This window comes from Eubalaena glacialis, chromosome 20 (genome assembly GCF_028564815.1).
Source record: "Eubalaena glacialis isolate mEubGla1 chromosome 20, mEubGla1.1.hap2.+ XY, whole genome shotgun sequence".
In the NCBI taxonomy this organism is placed as follows: Eukaryota; Metazoa; Chordata; class Mammalia; order Artiodactyla; family Balaenidae; genus Eubalaena; species Eubalaena glacialis.
The window spans coordinates 34,614,234-34,637,978 of NC_083735.1; the positions used below are offsets into that span (position 1 = coordinate 34,614,234).

At 44.5% G+C, this 23,745-nt stretch overlaps 1 protein-coding gene across 2 annotated transcripts; it reads left to right on the forward strand.

Annotated features, from left to right (window-relative positions):
- The first annotated feature begins 1,035 nt into the window (after positions 1-1,035).
- CHRNB3 (cholinergic receptor nicotinic beta 3 subunit) lies at positions 1,036-23,745 on the forward strand. 2 transcript variants are annotated; one of them, XM_061177205.1, is made up of 6 exons: positions 1,036-1,087; positions 9,856-10,007; positions 10,998-11,042; positions 19,896-20,005; positions 20,243-21,125; positions 23,312-23,745. In XM_061177205.1, the coding sequence occupies exons 1-6, from the start codon at positions 1,036-1,038 to the stop codon at positions 23,444-23,446; spliced, it is 1,377 nt and encodes a 458-aa protein (XP_061033188.1). In that variant the 3' UTR covers positions 23,447-23,745. The 2 variants fall into 2 exon arrangements, with proteins under 2 accessions (XP_061033188.1, XP_061033189.1); XM_061177206.1 differs by lacking the exon at positions 1,036-1,087 and adding an exon at positions 10,881-10,913 and having other exon boundaries at positions 9,994-10,007.

Genomic DNA, 23,745 nt, shown 5'->3' on the forward strand with positions numbered 1-23,745 from the left:
CCTGGCCCTCTTCTCTGTCCAGCCCTAACTTTCTCTTGCCAGATTTGCATTTCTTGAGGGCCTCTGCGTGTGGACAGCACTGAGCTAGGTGAGAATCGGACCAACTGTGAACAAGATGAATCCAAGGGTGGTGAACAAGATGACACTCCAACCGTCCTTTCTCCTGTGGAGGGTCCACTGGACCTGCCGCCTCCAGGGAACCACAGAGGATGCTCTGACCTTAAAGCTCGTGAGAACTGCTAGATGACGGCCCTAAAGGACATAGTCATTATTCCTTTTTAAAACTGAGGTGCAATTGACATATAACATTATGTTGGTTTCAGGAGCACAACTAAGGGTTCGATATTTGTATACATTGTGAAATGACCACCACAATAAGTCTAGTTAACACCCATCACCACACATGGTTACAAAATTTGTTTTCTGTGATGAGAACTTTTAAGATCTACTCTTTTAGCAGCTTTCAAATATGCAATACAGTATTGTTAACTCTAGTTACCATGCTGCACATTACATCCCCAGGGCTTGTTTTTGTAACTGGGAGTCTACCTTTTGACCCCCTCGTGTTCACTACTCTGAAGCTCCAAGTCCAAAATGAAGGATGATGGAGGAACACTGTGTAGGAGAAGCTTCCACCAGCTTCCATGTTGCATGTTTTCATATGTGGTTTTTCCCTTTCACACAGCTCTCCAACCATGAGAAAACTAGCTCAGAACATTCGGAAGTTGTCTGGGCTCATCTTCTCTCCATTGCCCTGCATCTCTTTGCGAGAGAGTGAACTAATAAGTCAGGAGTTAGGACCCAGAGATATTTCTCAGACTTAAACGATCTGACAGCCAACTAGAAATCAATGAGGTGTACTTTCAGAGACATCGCGCTGATGTGAGCTGGTTCGACCCCATTTTACCCTCTCCAGGTGTCCACTTTCCCCGGGTTCCGCTCTGAACTTTGAAGCACTGCATTTTCTTGTCCTTTCCGATGGAAATACCCTGTTGTTAAAAAGGAAGGAATTATCTTTCTCAAGCTGACATCATGATGCTGGCAGACTTTATCGCGGTGCTCAGCGCCCTCAGTGTCACCAGCTCAGGTAAGCTCAAGCTAAAGTAAATGAACACTTGATCATTGTTAGTGCTGATAATGTTAGAATTACAGAATGTAATGTGTAGGTATCTTTAGGATAGCCTTTAAAATGTGGCTCCTATGAGTAAGTCTATGAAATCTGTATATTGCTAAAGAAGTCATATCTATGAATTCCATAATGTTTATGCTTTTGTCATTTATTGTGTTATTCCTTTTGAATCGTTATCAGCTTGGTACGAAGATATAAAAGTAGGGAAAATCTTACCAAATGCACTGAATGGTACTCAGAGAATTGTTAAAATATTTAGCATAGGAATTGACTAGATCAACATTTTAATATCCTATCTATGAACAATCACTATATCTGTGTGCAGATAATTATCCAAAATATCATGTAGACATAGAAATATTTTCATAAATTTGTGTATGTAGGTATATTTAGTATGTATGTACATCAGAATTAAGTGAAATATATATCAAACATCTATGGATCTGTGTGAGTTTTCTGTGACTATTATCCACCAGAAAATAGAGGAATTCTTAATAAAGAATGAGGGCAAATAAGAGGAGAGAGAGAGAGTGAAAAGGAAAGAGGGAGAAAATAACGGAAAAGTTTAGGGGAAAATGGTCATTGTCTCCTGCCAGTTTTCTGGGTTTTGGAATCATTTCACTTTTCCTGTAACTTAAGAACAGAAAGCTCTTCCATGACACCAGAAACCATATAGAGCCAGGAGCCACATGGTGAGAAAACAGTGTTATTCCTTTAGCAATTTGTATTTATTTGTCACTAGTATTTTTGCCACATCTGATTATTGTAATTTTCAGATAGAGAACCAGAGACACTGAGATAGATTTGCCCAAGTCCTGAAATAAATCCTGGAATTAAAAGTCATAAGGCTGTGAGGCACACACACCTGAACATCATTATATCTTCAAAAATGTAGCCTTTGCTATATACCTGGGGCTCAGAAACACACAGTCATTTCTAAGTGCAGAGAGTGGCAAACCCACTTTCAAATATCACTAAATTTGGTCTCTGCAAAGCCTTAAGTGCAACTTGCCAATCATAAAAATAACAATCAACTTCTGTGTGTTTTAGCATGCAATTAATCATGAAAATAATAACCAGTTTCTGTACAATTAATGTCTGGTGTTTTTCTGCCTTAATTACGAGAGCATCCTATTTCCTATGAAAGAATTGATTCCTACCATTCTGCCCACAGAGAAACCACCCTCTGGTTCACCTCTGCCCCCTCCTCTGTGTGTTGTAAGTTACACAGAAAGTTGGAATCAGAGGAGGGCCTGGTCCCCGTCTTCCTGTGTGGGCTGCAAGAGTTTGGGAATGTAGACTGAGCTGTATACATCTGTCACTGATCTATAAAAAATCCATGTAGTAACCGGTAGTAACTCTGGAATTTGTGAGTAGTTCTAGATCCGCTGGAGTCTATTGCTATTTTTAGATCTGCACCACCTTTCCTTAAGTTCTTTAACTTTACTACTCATTGTAAAGAAAATAGTTTCTTTTTGTTACACAAGACTACCTTTTTCGAATTACAAGGGACAAGCCCTCATCTCTGCATTTCTGGTTTTGGTGGCAGGATCATTGTCATGGCCACGCTTTGTGTCTGCTCCCAGAAATAGGGACTGTGTCTTCTTCATCTTCCCATCACTCTCACCACCTGATGACGTGTGTTATTCATTCAAAAAAATATTTATTGAAGATCTACCATATTGTAGTAATCATTCCAGTATGTGGGATGCAAGGAGGAATAAAACAAGGTTGTTTTAAGAAACTCTCATGCTAGCAGGAAGCCATGAAATATTTATTATTTGAGTCCACCCTGAGGGCTAGCCCTGCGTGTCGGCAGAAGAGGCTATTTGTGGTATGATTTTTTTTGGACGAGGTGATGATAATGAAAGGCAAACCCCAAATATACCAAAAGGTGTCAAACAAAAAATACACCTCTCCCAACCATACTTGCTGGGGTTTGAAATTCTTCAATTACTTCTTTCCTAGCTGAGGATAAACAATGGTATTGTTTTCAATAAAATCGTAAATAATCATGGGAAGTTTCATCCATTAAGTTTTTTGATTGAAGTAGTGTTGCTTTATAATATTATGTAACTTATAGGTGTACAATATAGTGATTCACAATTTTTAAAGGTTATAATCCATTTATAGCTACTATAAAATGTTGGCTATATTCCCCGTGTTGTACAATATATCCTCGTAGCTTATTTTATACCTAATAGTTTGTTCATCTTAATCCCCTACCCCATGATACCCCTCCCCTGTCCCCACTGGTAACCACTAGTTTGTTCTCTATATCTGTGAGTCTGCTTCTTTTTTGTTATAGTCACTAGTTTATTGTATTTTTATCATCTATTAAGTTTAATCAATTATTTATACTTTGGTATAAGAGAGTTTGTCAAAATTTTGCTGAAAGCAGTTGTTGATATGGGGGTGAGGAGAGAGCAGAGGGTCTGAGCACCTGAAGAAAGGTAAGGACACAGGAGCACGAAGAATAAAGAGACCAGAAACTCAAGTCGTGGGTTCCAAAGAAAAATTTGTCTCAAGCTGTTTCTGGGCACCGCATCCAGATCTGTCGTGATTCCACTCACTGGGGTCGAGAGAGCCCTAAGCTCCTCCCAGGGAGTGTCTAGTCCCGGGGTAGCTTTGGTCACCGTCACCTGGATGCCTTCTGTGCTGCAGCCAGGTGTGAAGGGCTGTTCTCGAATCAAGGGCACATCTCAATCTTGAGCTCTCTGTGTATCTTTGGAACAGCAGATATTGGCATTAAGAGGTCACGTTTGTGGCTGTCTCATGGACGTAAAGAACCTAGAAGCACTGGGCGTGTGAGTGGCTGGACCTTCCCCATCACCGCTCCCTATTTTCACTGGGAGAGGTTAAAGGTCCTGCTTGAGATCACACAGCCTGGAATCAGGACCAGACCTCTCGTCTCTGGGTCTGAGTCCAGGGCCTCTCAACGTTGAATAAATATTCATTGGACTCTCGTTCTAACGAGTGATGAGTTTGGCAGGAGACTCTGTGTCCTGAGCCAAGAGCAGCGCACCCTCCTGCAGCTCTGCCCCAGCCCGGTTCCACGTGGAGGAAATCACTGGAATCAGGCAGGGCGCTGCATCTCTGTCTGTCTGTCTGTCCGTCTGTCCACATGTACTGTCTGGTTCTCCCTCTTCTTGCCCTCTACCTGCGGGGCCGCTTGTCTGGTCCCAAGGGAAAGATTTTGACAAAGAAAAATGAGACAAAGATTAAGTAGGGATGGGACTGCCCTGGCGGTCCAGTGGTTAGGACTCTGCGCTCTCACTGCTGAGGGCACTGGTTCAATCCCTCTTTGGAGATCTAAGATCCCCCAAGCAGCGCAGCACGGAAGCAAAAAAGGATTAAAAAATTAAGTAGGGAGAAGAGAAGAAAGGGGGAGAAAGATGTTTCAGGAAGAAACGAAAATTCCTTTTTTACCAAAAGAGATGGTGAAAAGCATCTCTAACAGGCAGCACACATCCTCTGAAGATGTGCGTTAGACCTAGTGTGTGTTTTGTGTGTGTGTGTGTGTGTGTGTTTTGTGGAGGGGCTGCAGGGAAATGTGGGGAGACCCTTGTCTGGTCTGAAGCAGGGTGGCTCTGCTCTGTGACTGTAAAGCACTGGACGTCCCCCTCCCCAGAGAGCGACCCCAGAGCAGCGCCAGTTCAAGAGTCCCCCCCAACGAACCCTGCAGCAAAGCAGCCTGCCAGGTGCCACCTGCAGCAGAGGGAGATTCCGGGGAGGCGGGGTGGGCGATTACAGAGCACGCTCAGCAGGGCCGAGTGTCTCCCCTTGACCAAACAAATACTACCCGGGACCTGGTTTTAGAGCACCATTCTTCCCCGTGATAGACAGCTTGAAGCAACAGTTTGGAGAATACAGTGCTAACAACACAGCAGCGGAAAGAGCAGTACCAACCAATATGTGTTCATAGAAGTGAATTGTTGGAGCGGTTTTCATGTGGCAGTAAGACCATGGTGGAGGGAACAGTCTTTTGCCTCCTCAATCCTCAGTGAACTTCATGGGACGGTGGAAAGATGGCAGCTTGGGATTCAGAAGACCAGCCCGCCCCCCCCATTTGCTGGGTGACCCCTCGCAGGTCCCCTGGGTCTGCACCCGTAAAATGAGGGGCTCGCATCACCATGAAAGTCCCTTCTGACTCTGTTGTCTTCACGTCTTTATCATTTCTCTTTTCTTCCTCTTTAATTAATGCTGAAATTATTTACGAGTACAAATGTCCTCCCGTCCCTCCCCTAGGGAGCTGACTTTAGGGACTTCAAACCCCCATGGCAGAGGGGGGTGGGAGACTCACTCATCTTCCAAGAGCAGTTTCCTGACTTGTCAATGAATCACTGAGATGTATCTTAGAATCGTGGTCTTGTCTAGTTAAGCTGAAATAGAAGTCCATTTGCAAAAATTTGGTTTACACACAACTTTTCAGGAATCCACTTTTTTCTTAATGTATTTTTCAAATTTTACTGAAGTATAGTTGATTTACAATGTTGTGTTAGTTTCTGCTGCACAGCAAAGTGATTTAGTTATACATGTATATATTCTTTTTCATGTTCTTTTCCACTATGGTTTATCCCAGGATATTGAATATAGTTCCCTGTGCTACACAGTAGGACCTTGTTGTTTATCCATCCTATATATCATAGTTTGCATCTGCTAATCCCAAACTCCCACTCCACCCCTCCCCTACCCACCCACCTTGGCAACCACAAGTCTGTTCTCTATGTCTGTGAGTCTGTTTCTGTTTTGTAGATATGTTCATTTGTGTCGTATTTTAGAAGGAATCCATTTATTTCTTAAGAGACCACTTGTCCTGGAAATCCTGAGAACATCCGTGGTTCCACATCCTCTGGAGCCGTGAGCTGGTCTCCCATGCACAGAAAGTGCCATTATAGCCTTTTGTGCATTTATTCATTCATTCGCTCATTCACTTAAAGTCATCTAATGTTTACTGAGGCCTTAGCCTCAAAGAATCAACATGGAAGCCCTTGCCCTTCCTCATAACATTCTATTTTACCAGAAGGACAAACCAGAAACAGTTTTAGGCCTGTCTCTACATCTGCTCCAATAACATCAGTGACTTCAGCTTCTATTTTGGGGAAGATACTAGGCAGAAAACATTCAACCTTTGGCCTTTTTCTTTTCTTTTTTGGTAAGGTCTGTTTTGGGCAATGCAGATTTGTACTAGCCAGCTCAGGCCGCCATAACAAAATACCACAGACTGGGTGACTTAACAGAAATTTATTTTCTCACAGTTCTGGAGGTTAGAAGTCCATGATCAAGGTGCCAGCAAACTCGGTTTCTGGTGAGGGCTCTCTTCCTGGCTTGTAAACTGCTGCCTCCTGGCTGTGTCCTCACATGGCCTTTCCTCTGTGCTTGCCTGGGGAGAGATCTCTGGTTTCTCTTCCTCTTCTTATGAGGTCTGCAATCCTATCAGACTAGGTCCCCACCCTGATGACCTGATTGAACCTTAATTGCCTCTTTTGAGGCCCTGTCTCCAAATGCAGTCACACTGGGGGTTAGGGCTTCAACGTATGGATTTGAAGGGACACACATCCAGTCCGTAAGAGCCAGTACAGAGCTACGCCTTTTCCTCCTTGACTCAGATGGCAGCTCACCCTCTGACATGGGCAACAGGGTCAAAACAAACACACGGGTCTCTGAGAGCAGATCTGCTCACTTCCCTCTGGACGCTGGTGAAGAGCAGGGTCCAGCTGTCCTCACAGAGGGGGTGGCTTTGGGGGTGGCAGGGGCTGGGGAGGTCAGGTCATAGTCTTAGGAGATCCTTCCCAACATGCAACTCCCACTGCCTCCAAACTGACAGTAAAGTTATCCTGCCAGGAAGGAAGGTCCAAGGTGCAGTCTTAGGATCCTTCTCACATGTCCAAAATTATGATAATGCAGGGCTGTCCCAGCTAATAAGCCCATGGTGTGTGTGTGTGTGAGTGTGTGTATGGTGTGTGTGTGTTATGTGTATGGGGTGTGTGTGTGTGGTGTGTTGTATGTGGTGTGTGTGGTGTGTGTGTGCTGGTTCAGACATCGTGCAGTTGTCCTCAGCCTTCCTGGTGTACCTCCACCATTATGAGATGTTGTCCTCAGTGACTTGTTCTCATGGGCTGAGCTGGGACACAGGGATTTAGGAAGGTCACGGTGTCCTGGCTGTAGGGGAGCCACGAGGGGAGAGTTGAAGCTGGCGCCGTGCATCCTGAGTAGAGTTAGCACCTGTACAGGGAAGAAGGTCGAGTAGCTGGCGGGCAGGTACTCGCAGGCCCAGCGCAGAGCCCAGCACACAACGTTTTCCTCCTTAGGGGAGGGGCTGCCTGCACAGGGAGGGGGGCGGCGGGCGTGGGGGACAGCCGCGGCCCCCCTGCTTCTCCTTCTCCTGGGGGTTCCAGCTCCGGCCCAAACTCTCCAAGGCTACTCGGCAAACACGTGCCAACTAACTGCGCTGTTATCAGCTCGGCAGCCACGGTGCCGGCACTGTCCTGAGAGCTGGCATGCTGTAGGGGAGCCAGACGATAAGCAGATGGGCACACGGCACCATCAAGAGCTCCGATGCGGGATAAGGTGCCCACATTTAAAGGTACAGTATATGAAGTGCATACGCAGTGTGGGGAGGGATCCTTAGATGGTGTAACCTCAGTGACCTCTTGAGGAGGAGATGTGAGCAAGGCAGGGCACCGTGAGGAGGTGAGGGTGGGCTCCCTAGGGCAGGAGCTTCCCGGGCAAGTTCTGAAAAGTGCAGACGGGCTGAGGCCTGGGGACGAGGGGCAAGGCCAGGGTGGGGGAGGGTGGGCACCCTCTAGGGCCTGGGAGGCCACGGTAGGAACTGGGGGTGTTTTTCTAAGTTTGATGGGAAACCATGGGGAGGGTTTGAGCAGGAAACTGACATAATCCTCTTCTGCTTTTAAGCAATGGTCTAGCTGCTGGAAAATGGACTATAAAAGGGGCAAGAGTGAAGCAATTAGGAGGCAGCACACGAATCCAAGAGGGAGATGATGGAGTTTGAGATCAGGGTGGTACCCCTGGAGGAGCTGGGAAGCCATCAGAGCTGCCGTGCTGCTTAGGAAGCTAAGCCCAGGTGTGGGTAGGGAATTCGGGAAGTTCAGCCTCTTCCCTCAAAGGCTTCGGGGAATTTCAATTCCCTATCCTCCCACTGCCCACATTTCCAGGAAGGTTTTAGGGCCTGTACAGAGGGCTGTCCTGGCTGCCACCCGCTGACCTGCTTCTTGATGCCTCTCTGCTGGCTAAGAGTAGTTGAAGTATCGAAGTTTGAGAACCGTTAGGCTTTTGAGTCAATAAGCACAGACGTAAGGTTACACCTCTGCCACTCCTCAGCATCTTCATCTTCACCAGCTTTCTAGAGCGGAAGCGAAAGGGTGGGGACAGCCACGGCACGCAGCCCCTCGCATCCGCGCCCTGCTCACCCCAGCAGGAGCATTTCCGAATTACATTTTGAATCACGACTCCCCAGTAAAGTGAAGCTCTCATGCACGTGTGGAGCATGTGTGTGATTTTGCTTTTCTTCCCCCTAAGACTCTCGGGGTTTTCATTGGGTAAACGTGGGGGTGTGTCTTGCATGTGACCTTGCCAGCCACGTGCGCCTCTCAGTGGGAAGAAGAGGTTGTCTATGGGAAAGCGGATGGTGCAGAATGAATCATTGTAGGATTTCAGAGGGTGCTGGACAGAGGAAAAAAGGGGCCATATTTAAAACAACAAAGAGTTTTCTGGTTTGAAATTGGATAGCATAGCACTGAAAAGAAACAAAACTTGCCTCTAGACCACGTTCCTAAACCATTTCTTCAACTTGAGTGTTAAAGCTTGAAATTAGGGTGTTTCTTAGGCTTTTGTACACTTGGGGCGGAAAAGAGTTGTTGTTAGAACCTGGTTCTTGGCCAGGGAAGCTCTCCGTAAGGGAGGACTTCCCCAGGAGGAAGGGAGGGAACCGGCGGGGCATGCCGTAGGTGTTCTGTGAACACGCGCTGAACGTATGGAAAATGGCCTGGCTCTCCCTTCATTGGTTCATTCATTAAGTAGACATCAAATGAGCTCCTGCTGTGGCCGGACACTGCGCTAGGTGCTGGATGAACATCACCAAATAGCACAGATACTGTGCCTGCCGTCGTGGAACCCGAGGGGAGGACAGACAGGGACAGATGCATGACAAATTGTGATGAGGGATGTGAAGGGGCCAGACCAGGTGCAGTGATGGACATTGCAAGCAGGCAGAGACCGCCTCCGTCAGGAGGGGGTCACGGGGCAAGACGTGGCTGTGAATGATCCTTCTGGGGTCGTGTCGACCTTTTGATGAGAAAGCCCTGTAAGAAGGCAAAGCTCTGGGTAAAGTATAGAGTCTACTTTTAATTATTTTTTTCTTCCAGTTTTATTGGGATATAATTGACATATAGCCCTGTGGAAATTTAGGAGGCACAGCATAATGATCTGACTTCCATGTGTCATGAAAGGATTACCACAATAAGTTTGTGACCATCCATCGCCTCATACAGATACAACATTAAAGAAATAGAATGAGAGTCTACTTTGAGCAGTGCGTTTGGGGAGGGAGCTGAGATGGGTAAGGAGAATGTTTACAGAGAACCCTTGTAGCCTCAACCCTGCCTCTGCTGAATTAGGCGGTTTAGAAATACACGATGTCCAGCTGGAGAATGTGGGTCCAGCCGTCCCGCCTCCCCGGTTAATTCGGGTCCCCTCATGTCTTACAGCGGCCGCAGGATTCAGGTCCATAGCCGAAGAAGAAGATGCGCTGCTCAGACATTTATTCCAAGGTTACCAGAAATGGGTTCGCCCTGTATTACACTCTAATGACACCATAAAAGTATATTTTGGGTTGAAAATATCTCAGCTGGTAGATGTGGTGAGTAATCTTCGGCCCTCAGCTGCAAAGAACTTGCATTCCTTCACCCATTCTCGAGGCTAACATTTGATTTTGTTTTCTTTCCCCACGTCTGCCATTTCAGTTTTAAAAATAAAACCTGCCCCAAGAAGCCAGTGAAATGACCCGTGGAAAGAATGAGAATGTCATTTTCATTGCAACACTGTTGGCGGGGCGTGGGTGGGGTGGAGGAGGGACTTTTTCCTCGGGGGAGGTGGGGGGATGTGCCTGCTAGGAGGGCATCACCCTTGGCAGTTCTGCTGGAGCCACCAAGGTGAGCATCAGGGTGAGGGGCAGGGCTGCAGAGGTGGGGCTGAGCCAGGGCTGGCAGGGGTGCTTGCGGGGAGGGACAGCAGATGGTGACGGCACCAGAGTGAGTGCCTGGGTGACCCCATCCCCTCCCGGATCCCCTCAGGACCCCATACCTTTCCCTGACACGCCACACCTTAACATTCTCTACTGATTTTCCTGTCAGACTCACATTTCTGCCATGATGTCCCTGGGGATATCCATGAACTTCAACAACCCCAATTCTGCAGAATCATTCTGCCGTGGTCCCCAAAGTCGCAGAATAATCCTCCGCCATTGCCCAAATCCTCCACCCCACCACAAGTGCACACATGCGTCCTCCCCGGCTGACTCAACACCCAGGATTCCTTCTAGAAAATCATGCAAAGCCCGTCTCCCATTTAGCTAATACTTCATTCTACTTCACACCCTTACCATGCCTTCGGTTATGCAATTTTATATAAATATCACCACAGTGAACTACTACTTGCTCTAATTATTATTTTTCATTTTAAGCAAAATATGCATAATACTTTAGGGTCTCAATGCCATTTAACTGTTCTTCAGTTGAGAATCCTTTTCACCTTGGACCCCTCAAAGGTAAGACTCAGGAAGTCTCGGACAAAAAAAAAAAAATCCAATACACAGTTTCACTTAATTTGAATTTAATTTTCATTCTCTCAGGATGAAAAGAATCAGCTGATGACAACAAACGTGTGGCTCAAACAGGTAACTGTCAGTCCCAGGCCTGTAGCTCCCCCCTAACTGTTCCCATTCTTTTCTACTGAGAAAGGCTCCCGTTGAAAAATAATGATTTTAAAGAGCATATTGAGTTCTTCAGGGATATACTTGGGAGAGTTTGGGGAAGGGTTTATTCTTTCGTATTCTCTTCTGCACGAGTCAGAGGTCAGTCTGGAAGCTCGTAGGCACACCTTGCTCTGTCTTCTTGCTCCTGGAGTGGGCAGGTAGGAGGGTGACTCTGATACTGGTCCCTGGGCTACTTGGAGAAAGGGGGGAAAGGTTCCAGGGTGCAACTTATCCTCATGTAAGCTACCACAACTGGATAAGAAAATCAGGGATGTTAAATTCTCCCTCCTCCCCCCTGGTCCTCCCTGGGATGACTCTTCCCCTAATGTTGTTCCCTAGAAACAGAAAACAGGGAATGACAGAGGCCACTCACCACCAACTTCAGAACAAGGTGAAGCCCAAGTCAAAATGATGAATCTCCGTTTTCCTGATATGACTAGAAAAGCATGTGAATGGTTTTCAGCTCTTAGCTTGGCCATAGCCTGTTTCCTGCTCTTTCTGGAGTTGCCAGGAAATAATCACCATTCAAGTTTGCATATGTCATGTAAAAGAGAAAATATTGGCACTTCCTTGATAGGAGGTGAGAAGGTTGATATAATTGCTTACTTTTCATTTTTGTTAGCAATTATTTGGTTTTTTACGGGATGTTGCCTCATCTCCCAGAGATTCAAAATCTTCCCAGTGGGGATATGTTAATTATCTCACTGAATTTCAATGTACAAACATAATATTTTTTACTTGTTTATGTTGAAATGAATTAGTTATCTATTCAGGTTTAGTAGACTTGTTCAGGTCTTTCTGCTGATGGTTTGTTTATAAGGAACAATGGATAAAAGAGACTGTAAGGAGATTCCCTAGACTTCATCTGGTGTCATCAAATTTCTCCCACCCAAAAACTTTGATCAGAGTTGGATAATCATTATAAATTTTACTAGTTTCTAGTTCTCTGATTCTTTTCTTGGTAGGTATGTTAACATGTTATGAAATGGATCTGCATATTATTTTACTTGCAAATAAAAATGTCCAGGAGAAAATAATAAGCTAGGAATGTAGATATAAAAATACAATTAAAATAAATGTATTTTTCGATATACCTATCTCATTCCTCAGAACTTATCCCACTTTTGCACTTTCTAAAGTGGAATTTGGAGGTATTTTGAGTTCATAAAAATCAGTAAGAAGTCCTGTATTTGAGCTTTCAGGGAAGAGAAGAAAAACTTTTCTGTGAAAGTGTAAATAGGCTTGGGAATTTGGCAAAAATAAAACAAACGAACAGACTCTCACTGATTCACACACACCTCGCCCAGCTGCTCCTTGAGGTTAAGCTCTTGCACGTAAAACAGTGGTCCAGGACCCTTGGCCTTTGAGATAGTAGGGACTTCTCACTTTTCTTGAGATTTTGGAAATAGGGAGTCATTTCAGCCAAAGAGAACAATGTCAGACACGGAGGGAAGAAACCACTGCTCCTTGGTTTCTAGCTGTACTTTGGAAATGACCTCTCGCAAACCTAGAATCACGGTGGCCTGGTGAGGGCCTCCAGGGCAAGACAGAACCAACACCTAAAAACCCCCAACACCCAAAACAGAGCAAGAGAAATCTCCAGGGGGAGGTGGGGGCTTGCTAGCTGACACTTAGAAAAGCCAGCTGGGGACTTTGGTTCCCATGTCATAGAAGTAACAAGAGTAACACGGTTTCATTGCATTAATTTGCAATGGGTTGTCATGGCTCTTATCCATTTACATTTCTCAACCTCTCTGAATTAGCAGAGCAGGTATCATTACCCCCGTTACCAGAGACTGAAGAGTCTGCCTCACCTGGCTGGAACCAGCCTTCCCCAGTTAGGGCCTTGTCTGCACATCCAGCTTCGCACAAAACATCAAGGCCTGTTTCTAAATTAGAGGAGGATCCAAAGTGGGAGAAACCACCGAGAATATCAGGAAACTATTCCACTCACACAGATTGGATTTGGAGCGGGAATGTCACAATAGGTATTAGTCAATAAGGGCTATGTTGTGGCACAAACAATGTGGCAACAAAAAAGAAAGGAGAATCTATAGCCTGGGTGGCAGGCAGGGAAGGCTGCCTGGAAGAGGAGGCATTGGAGCTCCACCATAATGTTACTTTTATACTTTTTTTAAAGCTTTTTAAAACTAAAAAGGTAAAAGAAAGGACAGAAGAAAAGGGATGATAAAAAGAAGATAAAATTGATGTTTTAAAAAAACTACCATTAGAGTTTTACACAGACGTCAGTTTCAGAGTAGCCAACAACAATATTGAGATTTATTGAGCACCTGCCAAGAGCCCAGTCACTCTGCCGCTTGTGTCACGGGAATAAATGCATTCAATTCTCACAGCCACCTCCTAGGACAGGCCTGTTATTATTCCCACCTTGCAGATGAGAAGACTGAGGATTGGAGGACTGGAGTGACTTGCCTCGGGTTACACACTATTAGGTGCAGCCTGGCTTGTATAAAGAAACATATTCTTTTTCAGACTGGAGGGAGCTGACAGGAGACGTCCGGCCCTCCTCTCAGGAATGTCCCTGTAGAGTCCGGTTCCTAATCCTGGCCTTCTAAGGCTTCGATTCCTCAACCTCTGGGACGTCTCATGGAGTTGGTCTAGAAAGACATGTGGGACAGAATGAGGCTAGGGTTCGCTCCATCTTCCATTCATTCCACAGGGTTTATTGAGAGGCTGCTAAGGGCCAGGCACTCTGCTAGATCCTGGATGTACAGAGCACAAAACAGCCCTGCTTCAAGGAGAGGATCTGGTGTTAATTGTGTAAAAAATAACTACTGTAATATGATAAACACCATAAGGAAAGTATATACATAAGGAACTGGGTCATTACAATAATGACAATGAAACAGGGAATAAATCAGGGAAGGCTTCCAAGGGGAGGAGACATTTAAACTGGCTCTTGCAGGATCAGTTCTACAAGAACTGATCAGTTCTACAATCAGAAGTTCTACAAGCCATAAAAGTGGAGAAGTTGTGACCCACCTGAAGAGGCTTCCCAATAACACGACTTCCCAAAGCTCTCACACCAGAGCAAACCTACAGGAAACTCTTTCCAATCACCCCTGTCTACCTTGGTCAAAATGAAGACAAAAATGACCAAACTTTCCTCTTTTGTCATTGCCCTCTCAGACACTGAAAAATGCTCCCTAGTTCATTTCCACAGAGAGAATAAAATTCTACCTAATTGGACCAAAAGCATGTCTCCTGATAGCATATGCAACTGAGATGCTTGGTTTTTTTATTTGTTTGTTTGTTTACCCAATTCCTCTGCTGTATCTTCTATTTCCTTCATTCTCATCTGCTATATCTAGACATTTCTCTTCTATCCTCTCAACCACAGACCTTTACAAGCACAAATTTAGTGACATCCTGAAAAAGTCCTCTATGTGGAGCTACTTTTATGTTACTGATTTTATTTTGCAAACTCGTTTGTCTTCCTCCTTCGTACTTCCAGAGAGTAATCAAGACCGTATAAATCATAAATAGATTATTAACTCACTAAAACTCCGTGAGAAATACTCACTACCCTAGCCGCTCAGATTCTGCTTCGTCGTTGTCAAGGGTAGGAAAACTGCACCGTAGGTACCCAAAAGGGGATGGAAGATGAAAATATCCCTTCTTTAATGACAGGAGGGTTGGCCCTTTGCCTAGACGTTATCGTGTGAATAATCACTCTGACGACAGATGTCAAGTATATTCACTCAACTAGCACTTCCTGAGCACCTACTACATGCCAGGGATGGTGGAGGGCACTGGGCCTGCGCCGCTGGAGGCATACTCCAATGAACCAGTAAGATTCACTGTTGCTGAGAGCCGGCTGCTATCCTAGCTCCATGGCGACCCCAGGGGAAGCAAGCTTCCTTAATCTCTGCCCAGGCCAACACCTTAGACTGGTGTTGTTTCTCCAACAGCTGATTCCTGTTTTAGATCAACAAAAAGCTGAGAAACATGATGAAGACCTCATTGGATGAATCCCTGCAGCTGGCTTGCAGGAGAAAACCAAGAAGCTGGTTTATTTCATAACCCAAGGAAACCCAAGGAAAGGACGGCCTTGCCGTAAGGTCTGGGCCATGTCCCCAAAGCCTTTCACAACCTGCAATGGCACTTGTATGTCTAGGAATTTACCTCAGACCTCCCTCACCATCTTATTTTCCTTCCTTTTCTACAGCCTCACTCTGACCTTAGCAGAGGAGACCCGTGTGGTCTTCTGATTCATGTGGATTCAAGCAGAGTGAGTCCGGAATCCAAAGTCTCGCTGTATAAACTTGAGCAGGTCACTTCACCTCTCTGACCCTCAGTCTCTTCATCTAGCAAATAGAGGCAATGCCTAGCTCACAGTGTCGCTGGGAGGTTGAACGGGATTGTGTGCATGAATGTGACTCCTACATGGTCTGGCACGTAGTGGGGACTCAATAAATGTCATTTCCTGGTACCACCTTTGTAGGCTTTCTCATCCTTAATGACAAAACCCATTTCTTGGCCTTGACAACTCATAGATATTATGGGAATATGAGACATATAATATGTCATGTTGCTGTCTTTAAAGTGAATCAACATTAATTCAGTTTTAGGAATTTCACACCTGACTTTGAGATAACTGACGATCCCAAGGGTGTCCCAGAGGTTGCCAATCACCAGCAAGGAATATTTGTTCCTTACTATCTTTTGGTCTTGGGATTAAGAATTATTAATTATTATAATAATATTTTTTCTAATTATTAAGAATAATTAGAAGAATTTATTTATTATAAAAAAGTCATGACATAGTTTTTAAAAGTCTTATGATTTAGGTTTAAATGAAATTTGGTAATATCTCGACATTTATGGGTGATATTTCAGGTAATATATGTAAGAAAAGACAGTTTTAAGGGAATATATATGATATGGATTTGAAGTTGCACTTTTCAGAATTAAGAGAGCTAGACTGGGAGTATGTTTCCATTTTTTTTCTCAGAGATTAACTTTGGTATTTGGCCCTGGCCTACCCTGCGCTCCCCTGTTTCCTATGATAACAAGCTCTCAAGCCCGGGACTGCTGCAAAGTGAAGCTGATGTTTGTACAGGGCTTTGGGAATCTTGGCCAGGACATTCTCCGTGAACACTGGATATTGTTTCTAATCTACTGCTTTAAGAAGGCAGAGACAGGAGATCAATCTCCAAATGCCTCCACGGTTTCAGAGAGAGCAGGGAAGTGACCAGAAAGCCTCACAGCTCCTTAGAGAGCAGGACCGGGGATTTGGACTCTGAACCCTCACCTTGACCCAGCTGACCCCAAGACGAGCAGTGGCCCTGGGGTGTGGGGCTCAGCCAGCATCATGGTGGACCACAACCTGCTGGGAATTCTGTGAGCCGCTCTGATGGGCACGTCGGGGGGGAGAGCATCTCTGATTCCCCAGGTCTAGCATCAGAAGGACCCCAAGATGGTGAGGAATGTCTCCCTTAACCCCGCAGAGGAGCACAGCTAGTAAAGAACAGTGCAGGGGTGGAACTCTAATTCAGTGCTGCCTCTCTCTTTCTCTCTCTCTCTCGGGTACCCCCAAGTAAGCGGCAATGACCACAGGTCCCACCTGCCCCTTTTCCTTTACTGGTCAAGAACACACCTTGAATCCACTGGAGCTGTCTTTATATCCTCCTCGAGGATTGAGACGTGTCCCTCATTCATCCATCCACTCACGTCTGCTGTTCATCCTGGAACAGCGGCCACGGCTGACCTGCCCTCCACAGCACCCACTGCCCCTTCCTACCCTCTGCTTCAGCTGCGATGTCGTCAAATCCGAACCTCCTTCCCTGTCCACTCACCGTCCTGCATCTTTACACCCGAACCGCGCCCTTCATGGCAGTGACCACAGGGTGCGGTGATGGTTTGCCGGTTAGTTTACTCGTTCTTGTCTGAGACGGCCCCAGGCTAGGAGGGCAAGGCGGCCCTGCTCAGTGCTGGTATAAGCCTCACATATTTGTGGAATGAATTAATTCCCCCCAAATTGTGAGCCTCCTGAAGCACTGTCTCTGTGCTGTCTCTGGCCACAGCTGTTCATCTTGCTGTCCGGTGAGCGAGACAAATCTTTCTGACTGAACAGTCTCTCCCTCTGGGGCTTGGCCCACTTCCCTGAGCACAGTCTGTATGGCCGGTGTGCGTTTGCTGGGATGTGCCCCCAGAATGTGAGCTCCCCACCTTCCTCCTTGGCTGTAGAGCCGGGCTTCGGTAAAGACGGGCAGTGCCTGTAGAAGAGAGAAGATGGAATTCCAGAAGCAGGCAGTTTGATTTCCAGATCTTTAGGTTCCAAGCGGAGGAACTGTGGGTTTGGACTCACTGACTGTGCTCGCTTAACACTGATTTTTAAAGACGGAGCCAGAGTGTAAGAGCCCAGCTCCAGCCAGTCTGCCCGAGTGCACGTCTGTCCCCGGGGCTCATCGCCTGTGGGCCTGCAGCTCGCTCCCTGCTCGGGATCTATTTTTATATATAGAAATGTACTTTCCATATATATAAAGAACTAAAAACTCAGTAATAAGGAAACAGACAACCCATTTTAACAATGTGCAAAAGATTTAACAACCACTTCACCAAATAAAATGTGTGGATGGCAAGTAAGCACATGAAGAAATGCTCAACATCATTTAGTCATTAGGAAAATGCATAGTAAAAACCATAATGAGATACTACTTTACAACTGTTATAATATAGTTAAACATTTAAATGTGACAATACCCAGTACTGGAGATGATGCCAAACAGCTGGAATGCTCATGCATTGCTAGTGGGAATGCAAAATGATTCAGCCTCTCCGGTATGTATCATATTAAGTTAAACGTACACTTACTCTATGACCCAGCCATCCCACTCCTAGGTATTTACCCAAGAGAAAAAAAAGAATGGTTTTCACCCAAAAAACTACAAAATGTTTATAGTGGCTTTATTTATAATCATTAAAAACTGAAAAGAATCCAGATATTTTACCTGGTGAATGGATAAAAAGAATTGTGGTATATTCATACAGTGGAATACTTCTCACTAACATAAAAATGATCAAACTACTAATACAACCTAGAAGAATCCAAAATGTATTCTGATAAGTAAAAGAAGTCAGGATGGAATGGCTACCTATTGTATGATTCCATTATATGACATTCTGGAAAAGGCAAAATTATAGGATCAGAAAATAGATCAGTGGTTGCCAGGGACTGGGGATATGGGAGTGGTTGATTACAAAGGGGCAACCCGAGGAAAATTTGGGGGCAACAGAGCTATTCTGGTATCTTGATGGCATTAGTGATTATCCAACTGTTTGCCTGTAGAACTGTAGAGTGACTTTTATTGTAAGGAAAATTTTAAAATGTAAAAGTGAAAACGGACCAAAAATGCTGCTCTGAGTTCCCTTCAGCATTTCTGGGATTCAGGCTTGCTGCCGGTAGTAGAAATCTCCTTAGCAGGAGACAAATAATTCATAGGAAGGAAATTATATTTGCTTTTCAAAATGGGCAGAGGAAGAGGAAGGAAGAGAGAAGCTTGTGAGTACCAAGTAAGCATGGTAAATGCTTTATTAGTTCGGGCTCTTAAACTGTCAGTCTTCATATGCATGGTTTTCCATAAGTAGTCATGCAATTTTATTTAATCCTTTAGAGCGTAGCTTTTTAAAGACCCATATCTTTTAAAATTTGTTTTTCAAGGATTAAGCCTCACAAATATTGCCTAAGAGAGACGGTGTCTCATCTGGTGTGTATAGTTCCATCCTTTTCCAGGCATCATGCATATTTCAATATTTTACCATCTAGTGAATCATCTGTCTGCTGACTCCTGATTTTTTAATGACAAAGTTGGCATCACTGGGCTCCAGGAAGCCTCACACTGGGCATACCCTCCCAACTTCCTGAAATGTCATTTAATATTCTCCTATATCATTCCTCAACTGTCCACACGACAGACAGTGGAATAATTAATTTTCAGGTCAGATTTCATAAGAGTCTAGATCCTAAATCTTTTTAAGTCCACTTCTGCTGTAACTGGGTCATCCATACATCATCCTTCATAATTCAATCAATTAATGGTCAATTTTGTTAATCTGGATCCACCAGCCCCTGTAAAACATGCTAAATGATTTCATTCTATTACAAGGAAAAATATGCAAGCATCTGGAGGCTAACAACATTAGGAATATAATTTAAAACTGAATTTGGTACTCACAAAATAAATTCAGATTAGAACTTAAAAGGAGATTCCTGGGAAATATTTTTTCATTGGGTAAAAGTTATAATGTCCTCAAGAGTAGTCAGCAGATACTGGAAGTTTCATATTAACATGCTGCATGCATCTTTGTCCAAGACCCTTGATTGATATTCAAAATCATTTGTCTCAATACCATTATCATGAGATTACAATATCACTGGACCAACTCTCCTAGAATAAACTGAGTTAGAGCTATCTTTGCTTTTCTTTTGTTCCTTAAGAGAAAATAGGCTGAAAAAATAGGTCATGAATCAGTGGTGTTTGTTGCTGAGCCTCTAAATTGTGAGGTAGTTACGGCAATTTTGGAAATCCCAGACTGGACAGGTGTGAGAGTCTGGGCACCATCAAAGACCAGGCTGGCTCGAACTGTACCTTGACCTGCCCTGAGTCACGGATAGGGTCATAAGGTCTGAAGTGGATGAATTTCCCTTTTAAAATAAAACACTGGATTAGTGAATTAACATAAACTTGAAGATTCCAAACTCTAATACCTTGAATTTTCAGAACAAAATTACAGTATATTAATTTCACACAGGAATGGACAGACCACAAATTACGCTGGAATCCAGATGAATACGGTGGAATTCATTCAATTAAAGTTCCGTCAGAATCTCTCTGGCTTCCTGACATAGTTCTCTTTGAAAAGTAAGTATCACAGTAGAAAAGTGCACTGGTCGGATTAAGAGGAGAAATAGAAAAGCCTGATTGTGCCAAAATAATTAAGAGAAAGGTACAACTTTAATGAGAAAATTATTCCTTTTGGAAATATTGTTTGACCCTGTGGTAGGAAAGTCATAAAATACAAATAGTACGACGGTGGGAAAAACAAAGAAACAGTTAATATGTGTTCAACTAACCATCAGGTGAACCGTGTTTCGACAGCGCTGACGGACGGTTCGAAGGCTCGCTCGTGACCAAGGCCATCGTGAAATCCGACGGGACCGTGGTGTGGACGCCTCCCGCCAGTTACAAAAGCTCCTGCACCATGGACGTCACCTTCTTCCCATTCGACAGGCAGAACTGCTCCATGAAGTTCGGCTCCTGGACTTACGACGGGACCATGGTTGACCTCGTCCTGATAGACGAGAACGTGGACAGAAAAGACTTCTTCGACAACGGAGAGTGGGAGATCCTCAACGCCAAGGGCACGGCGGGGAGCAGGAGAGACGGCGCGTACCGGTACCCGTTCATCACCTACTCCTTCGTGCTGCGCCGCCTGCCTCTGTTCTACACCCTCTTCCTCATCATCCCCTGCCTGGGGCTGTCCTTTCTGACAGTGCTTGTCTTCTACTTGCCTTCTGACGAGGGGGAGAAGCTCTCCTTATCCACCTCCGTCTTGGTTTCCCTGACAGTGTTTCTCCTGGTGATTGAAGAAATCATCCCGTCCTCCTCCAAGGTCATCCCGCTCATTGGCGAGTACCTCCTGTTCATCATGGTCTTCGTCACCCTGTCCATCATCGTCACCGTGTTTGTCATCAACGTCCACCACAGATCTCCCTCCACTTACCACCCCATGGCCCCCTGGGTTAAGCGGCTATTTCTGCAAAAACTCCCTAAATTACTTTGCATGAAGGACCACGTGGATGGCTACTCTTTCCCGGATAAAGAGGAGAGTAAACCGGCAGTGAGAGGGAAAGTCCTCGAGAAAAGGAAACAAAAGCAGATTAGCGATGGAGAAAAAGTTCTGGTCGCTTTCCTGGAAAAGGCTGCGGATTCCATCAGATACATTTCCAGCCACGTGAAGAAAGAGCATTTCATCAGTCAGGTGAGGGGACCGCCGCAAGCCAGGATTGCGATTTTAACGTCTGTTTACAGCAAATGCGTCCTTGTTTAAAATGTGACCTTATTAGCTCTCTGCTTGACACACATAAAACTTAAAACAAGCCCTGACACAAAATAGAGACTTCAGTATGGATTTTCAGGGAGAAGGTCACAAAAACAGAATGAGCAAAAGAGGAGCAACTATAGATTAAGCACTATTTCTTATAAGTAGACTTAATTCTATCTAAAATAATTCAATTCTACATTTTAAGTCGGTTATCCTGGTCTCTGGTCATTTATCTCTCACTTTTAGTGGGATGATGTTTATCTCTATTCAGCATATTTGGAAAAAAGAAAAGAGAAAGAATCAATTTTTTAATTTATACCAAAACATGGTGTAACAACAGATATTTAGTTCACAGATTTAAACAGATTTATTTTTTTAAATGTGACGAGGGTGTGGATTTCAGACTCAAAACGGTCCTGCATGCAGATGCTACCCATGTTCCATATGACGTGAGAAAAGCTACTTAACCTGAACTTCAGTTTTCTGAAACCTCCCTTGAAGGGTTACTGTGAGGAATTAGTGACGTCAAGTATAAAACATGCACTGTGTGCCCAGCGCACGTGGTCTCATGATTATGTAAGCAGTCAGTAAATGTCAATCCTCATCTTTCTTCTCCCCGTCTTCCCTCTCTCCTCTACATGGTCCTTCCCCCGTGGAAGGAAAATATTATTTGACATATAAATACTCAGCACAAAAACAGGTCTGTTGCTTAAAACGAGTTAATACTTACACCAGTTTATAGGGTTCAATTATTTTACTCTAAAATCAGTGAAAATTAGTGCCAAGATCCTGATCTCATAAACAAACTTATGAAAGAATAGGGTTTTTTAGAAATATCCTCTACTTTTCATGTAGACACTGCCTAGTATCTCTCCTCTCTTACAATTTGTCATTTTTTTCATCCACTGAAAAATGTTTTAAACAGCACTAGAAAAAATGCTGCTATAGAAAAAACATTACAGCTATCCTTAAGGGTTTTTTGTTTGTTTCTTTCTTTATATTTTTTAGAAATTCTTTTCTTAATTTTATTTTGATTGAAGTATATTTGATTCACAATGTTGTGTTAATTTCTGCTGTACAGCAAAGTGACTCAGTTATACATACATATACATTCTTTTTCATATTCTTTTCCATTATGGTTTATTGCAGTATATTGAATATAGTTCCTGGTGCCTTTTAGAAATTCTAGTACAAAGATTTAAATAGCTTTTTTAAAAATTATAAAAATAACACATCATCAGTATAGGGAATTTGGAAAATACAAAACATTTAAGATGATTCACATCGTTAATAATCCCCCACTTAAGTTTGAAACTTTTAACATTTTCATCGTCTTCTTCGTGGTTTTCCCCAAGGTTTTATTTCTAAACCTCTATGTGCACAAAATACATTCAAGTTCTGCATCAGCTTCTATGTTCCTTCTAGAACGGCAGGCGTCCTGCTTGGTTCCATCTTTACCAAATCCCCACGTAGTGGAAATGGGACACTTATTTTCCCTTGAAAGATTGCTGGCCCCATCTCTGAGGCTCCCCCTGACCCCCGCCGACCCTGCAGCTTGTCCTGCTCTGACCTTGCCCTCACTGGCCACTGCCCAGTCTCCCCAGCCTCCCTTCCTCCAGAGGGACTTGGTCTCCTCTCTCCCTCACCAGTTCCTGTCATCTCCCCCAGGAGTGTCCATTGCAGCCCCACACACCTGGGGAGTGGAGGAAAAGAGGGCCTGAGTCAAGTGACCACAAAAATTCTTAATTTATAAATTTGTGATTTATTTCCTATGCCATATCAGGAAGCATCACAGTAAAAGATGCTGGCTTTTTATTTGGATAAAAATCAGGCTTTTCCCATTTCAATCAGTAACGTTTACAAACGCATCAATGATTCTGTTCTTTCAATTTTACATCCTCAATGGTGAAGAAAGTGTTTTCCCATGAACTTGAATTATGAGCTGTTTTCTTGGGCACCGTCAGTGAGGTCCCAGGAAGCCTATATTGCAGGGGATGTGTCAGGTGCGTTTGGAAAACTGCAGGGCTGTAAATCTGAATAGGACTCTTCCTGAAGTCCCTTGAAATGAATTCAGAACAGCTGCCCAGCATCCTGAATGGGAGGCGTCTTTTTCTCTTTTGCAGGTGGTGCAAGACTGGAAGTTCGCAGCTCAAGTTCTCGACCGGATCTTCCTCTGGCTCTTTCTGATCGCGTCTGTCACCGGCTCAGTTCTGATTTTCACCCCTGCTTTGAAGATGTGGCTACACAGTTACCATTAGGAACAAGTCTCCAGAGCAATCTAAATCGCACACATAAGACAGAATTACACCCTAGAACTGACATCCAGCCCCCACGTGTATACAGCATCCAGGCGCACGTGCTTATCAGGAGGCCCCGAGTGTAGACGGCATCTTGTGTCATCCTCAGGGAGGTTGAACCTTGGTTGCCGTGAGAGTGAGTTGGGTTTACATCAGGCAGACCCTCCTCAGACCCCTGCCTTGGCTTCTGCAGACATTCAGGGAGGAATCGTGTGTCCAGGCCTGAGGTCATGAGCCAAGACACACTAGGACTGTGGCAG

What these genes read in the sequence shown, in the direction of transcription:
- CHRNB3 (XM_061177205.1), top strand. Translation starts at nt 1,036, where the DNA reads ATGCTGGCAGACTTTATCGCGGTGCTCAGCGCCCTCAGTGTCACCAGC. An exon ending in TATCTCAGCTGGTAGATGTG is followed by an intron (nt 10,008 to 10,997) that starts GTGAGTAATCTT and finishes TCATTCTCTCAG; the next exon opens with GATGAAAAGAATCAGCTGAT. An exon ending in AAGAGCATTTCATCAGTCAG is followed by an intron (nt 21,126 to 23,311) that starts GTGAGGGGACCG and finishes TCTCTTTTGCAG; the next exon opens with GTGGTGCAAGACTGGAAGTT.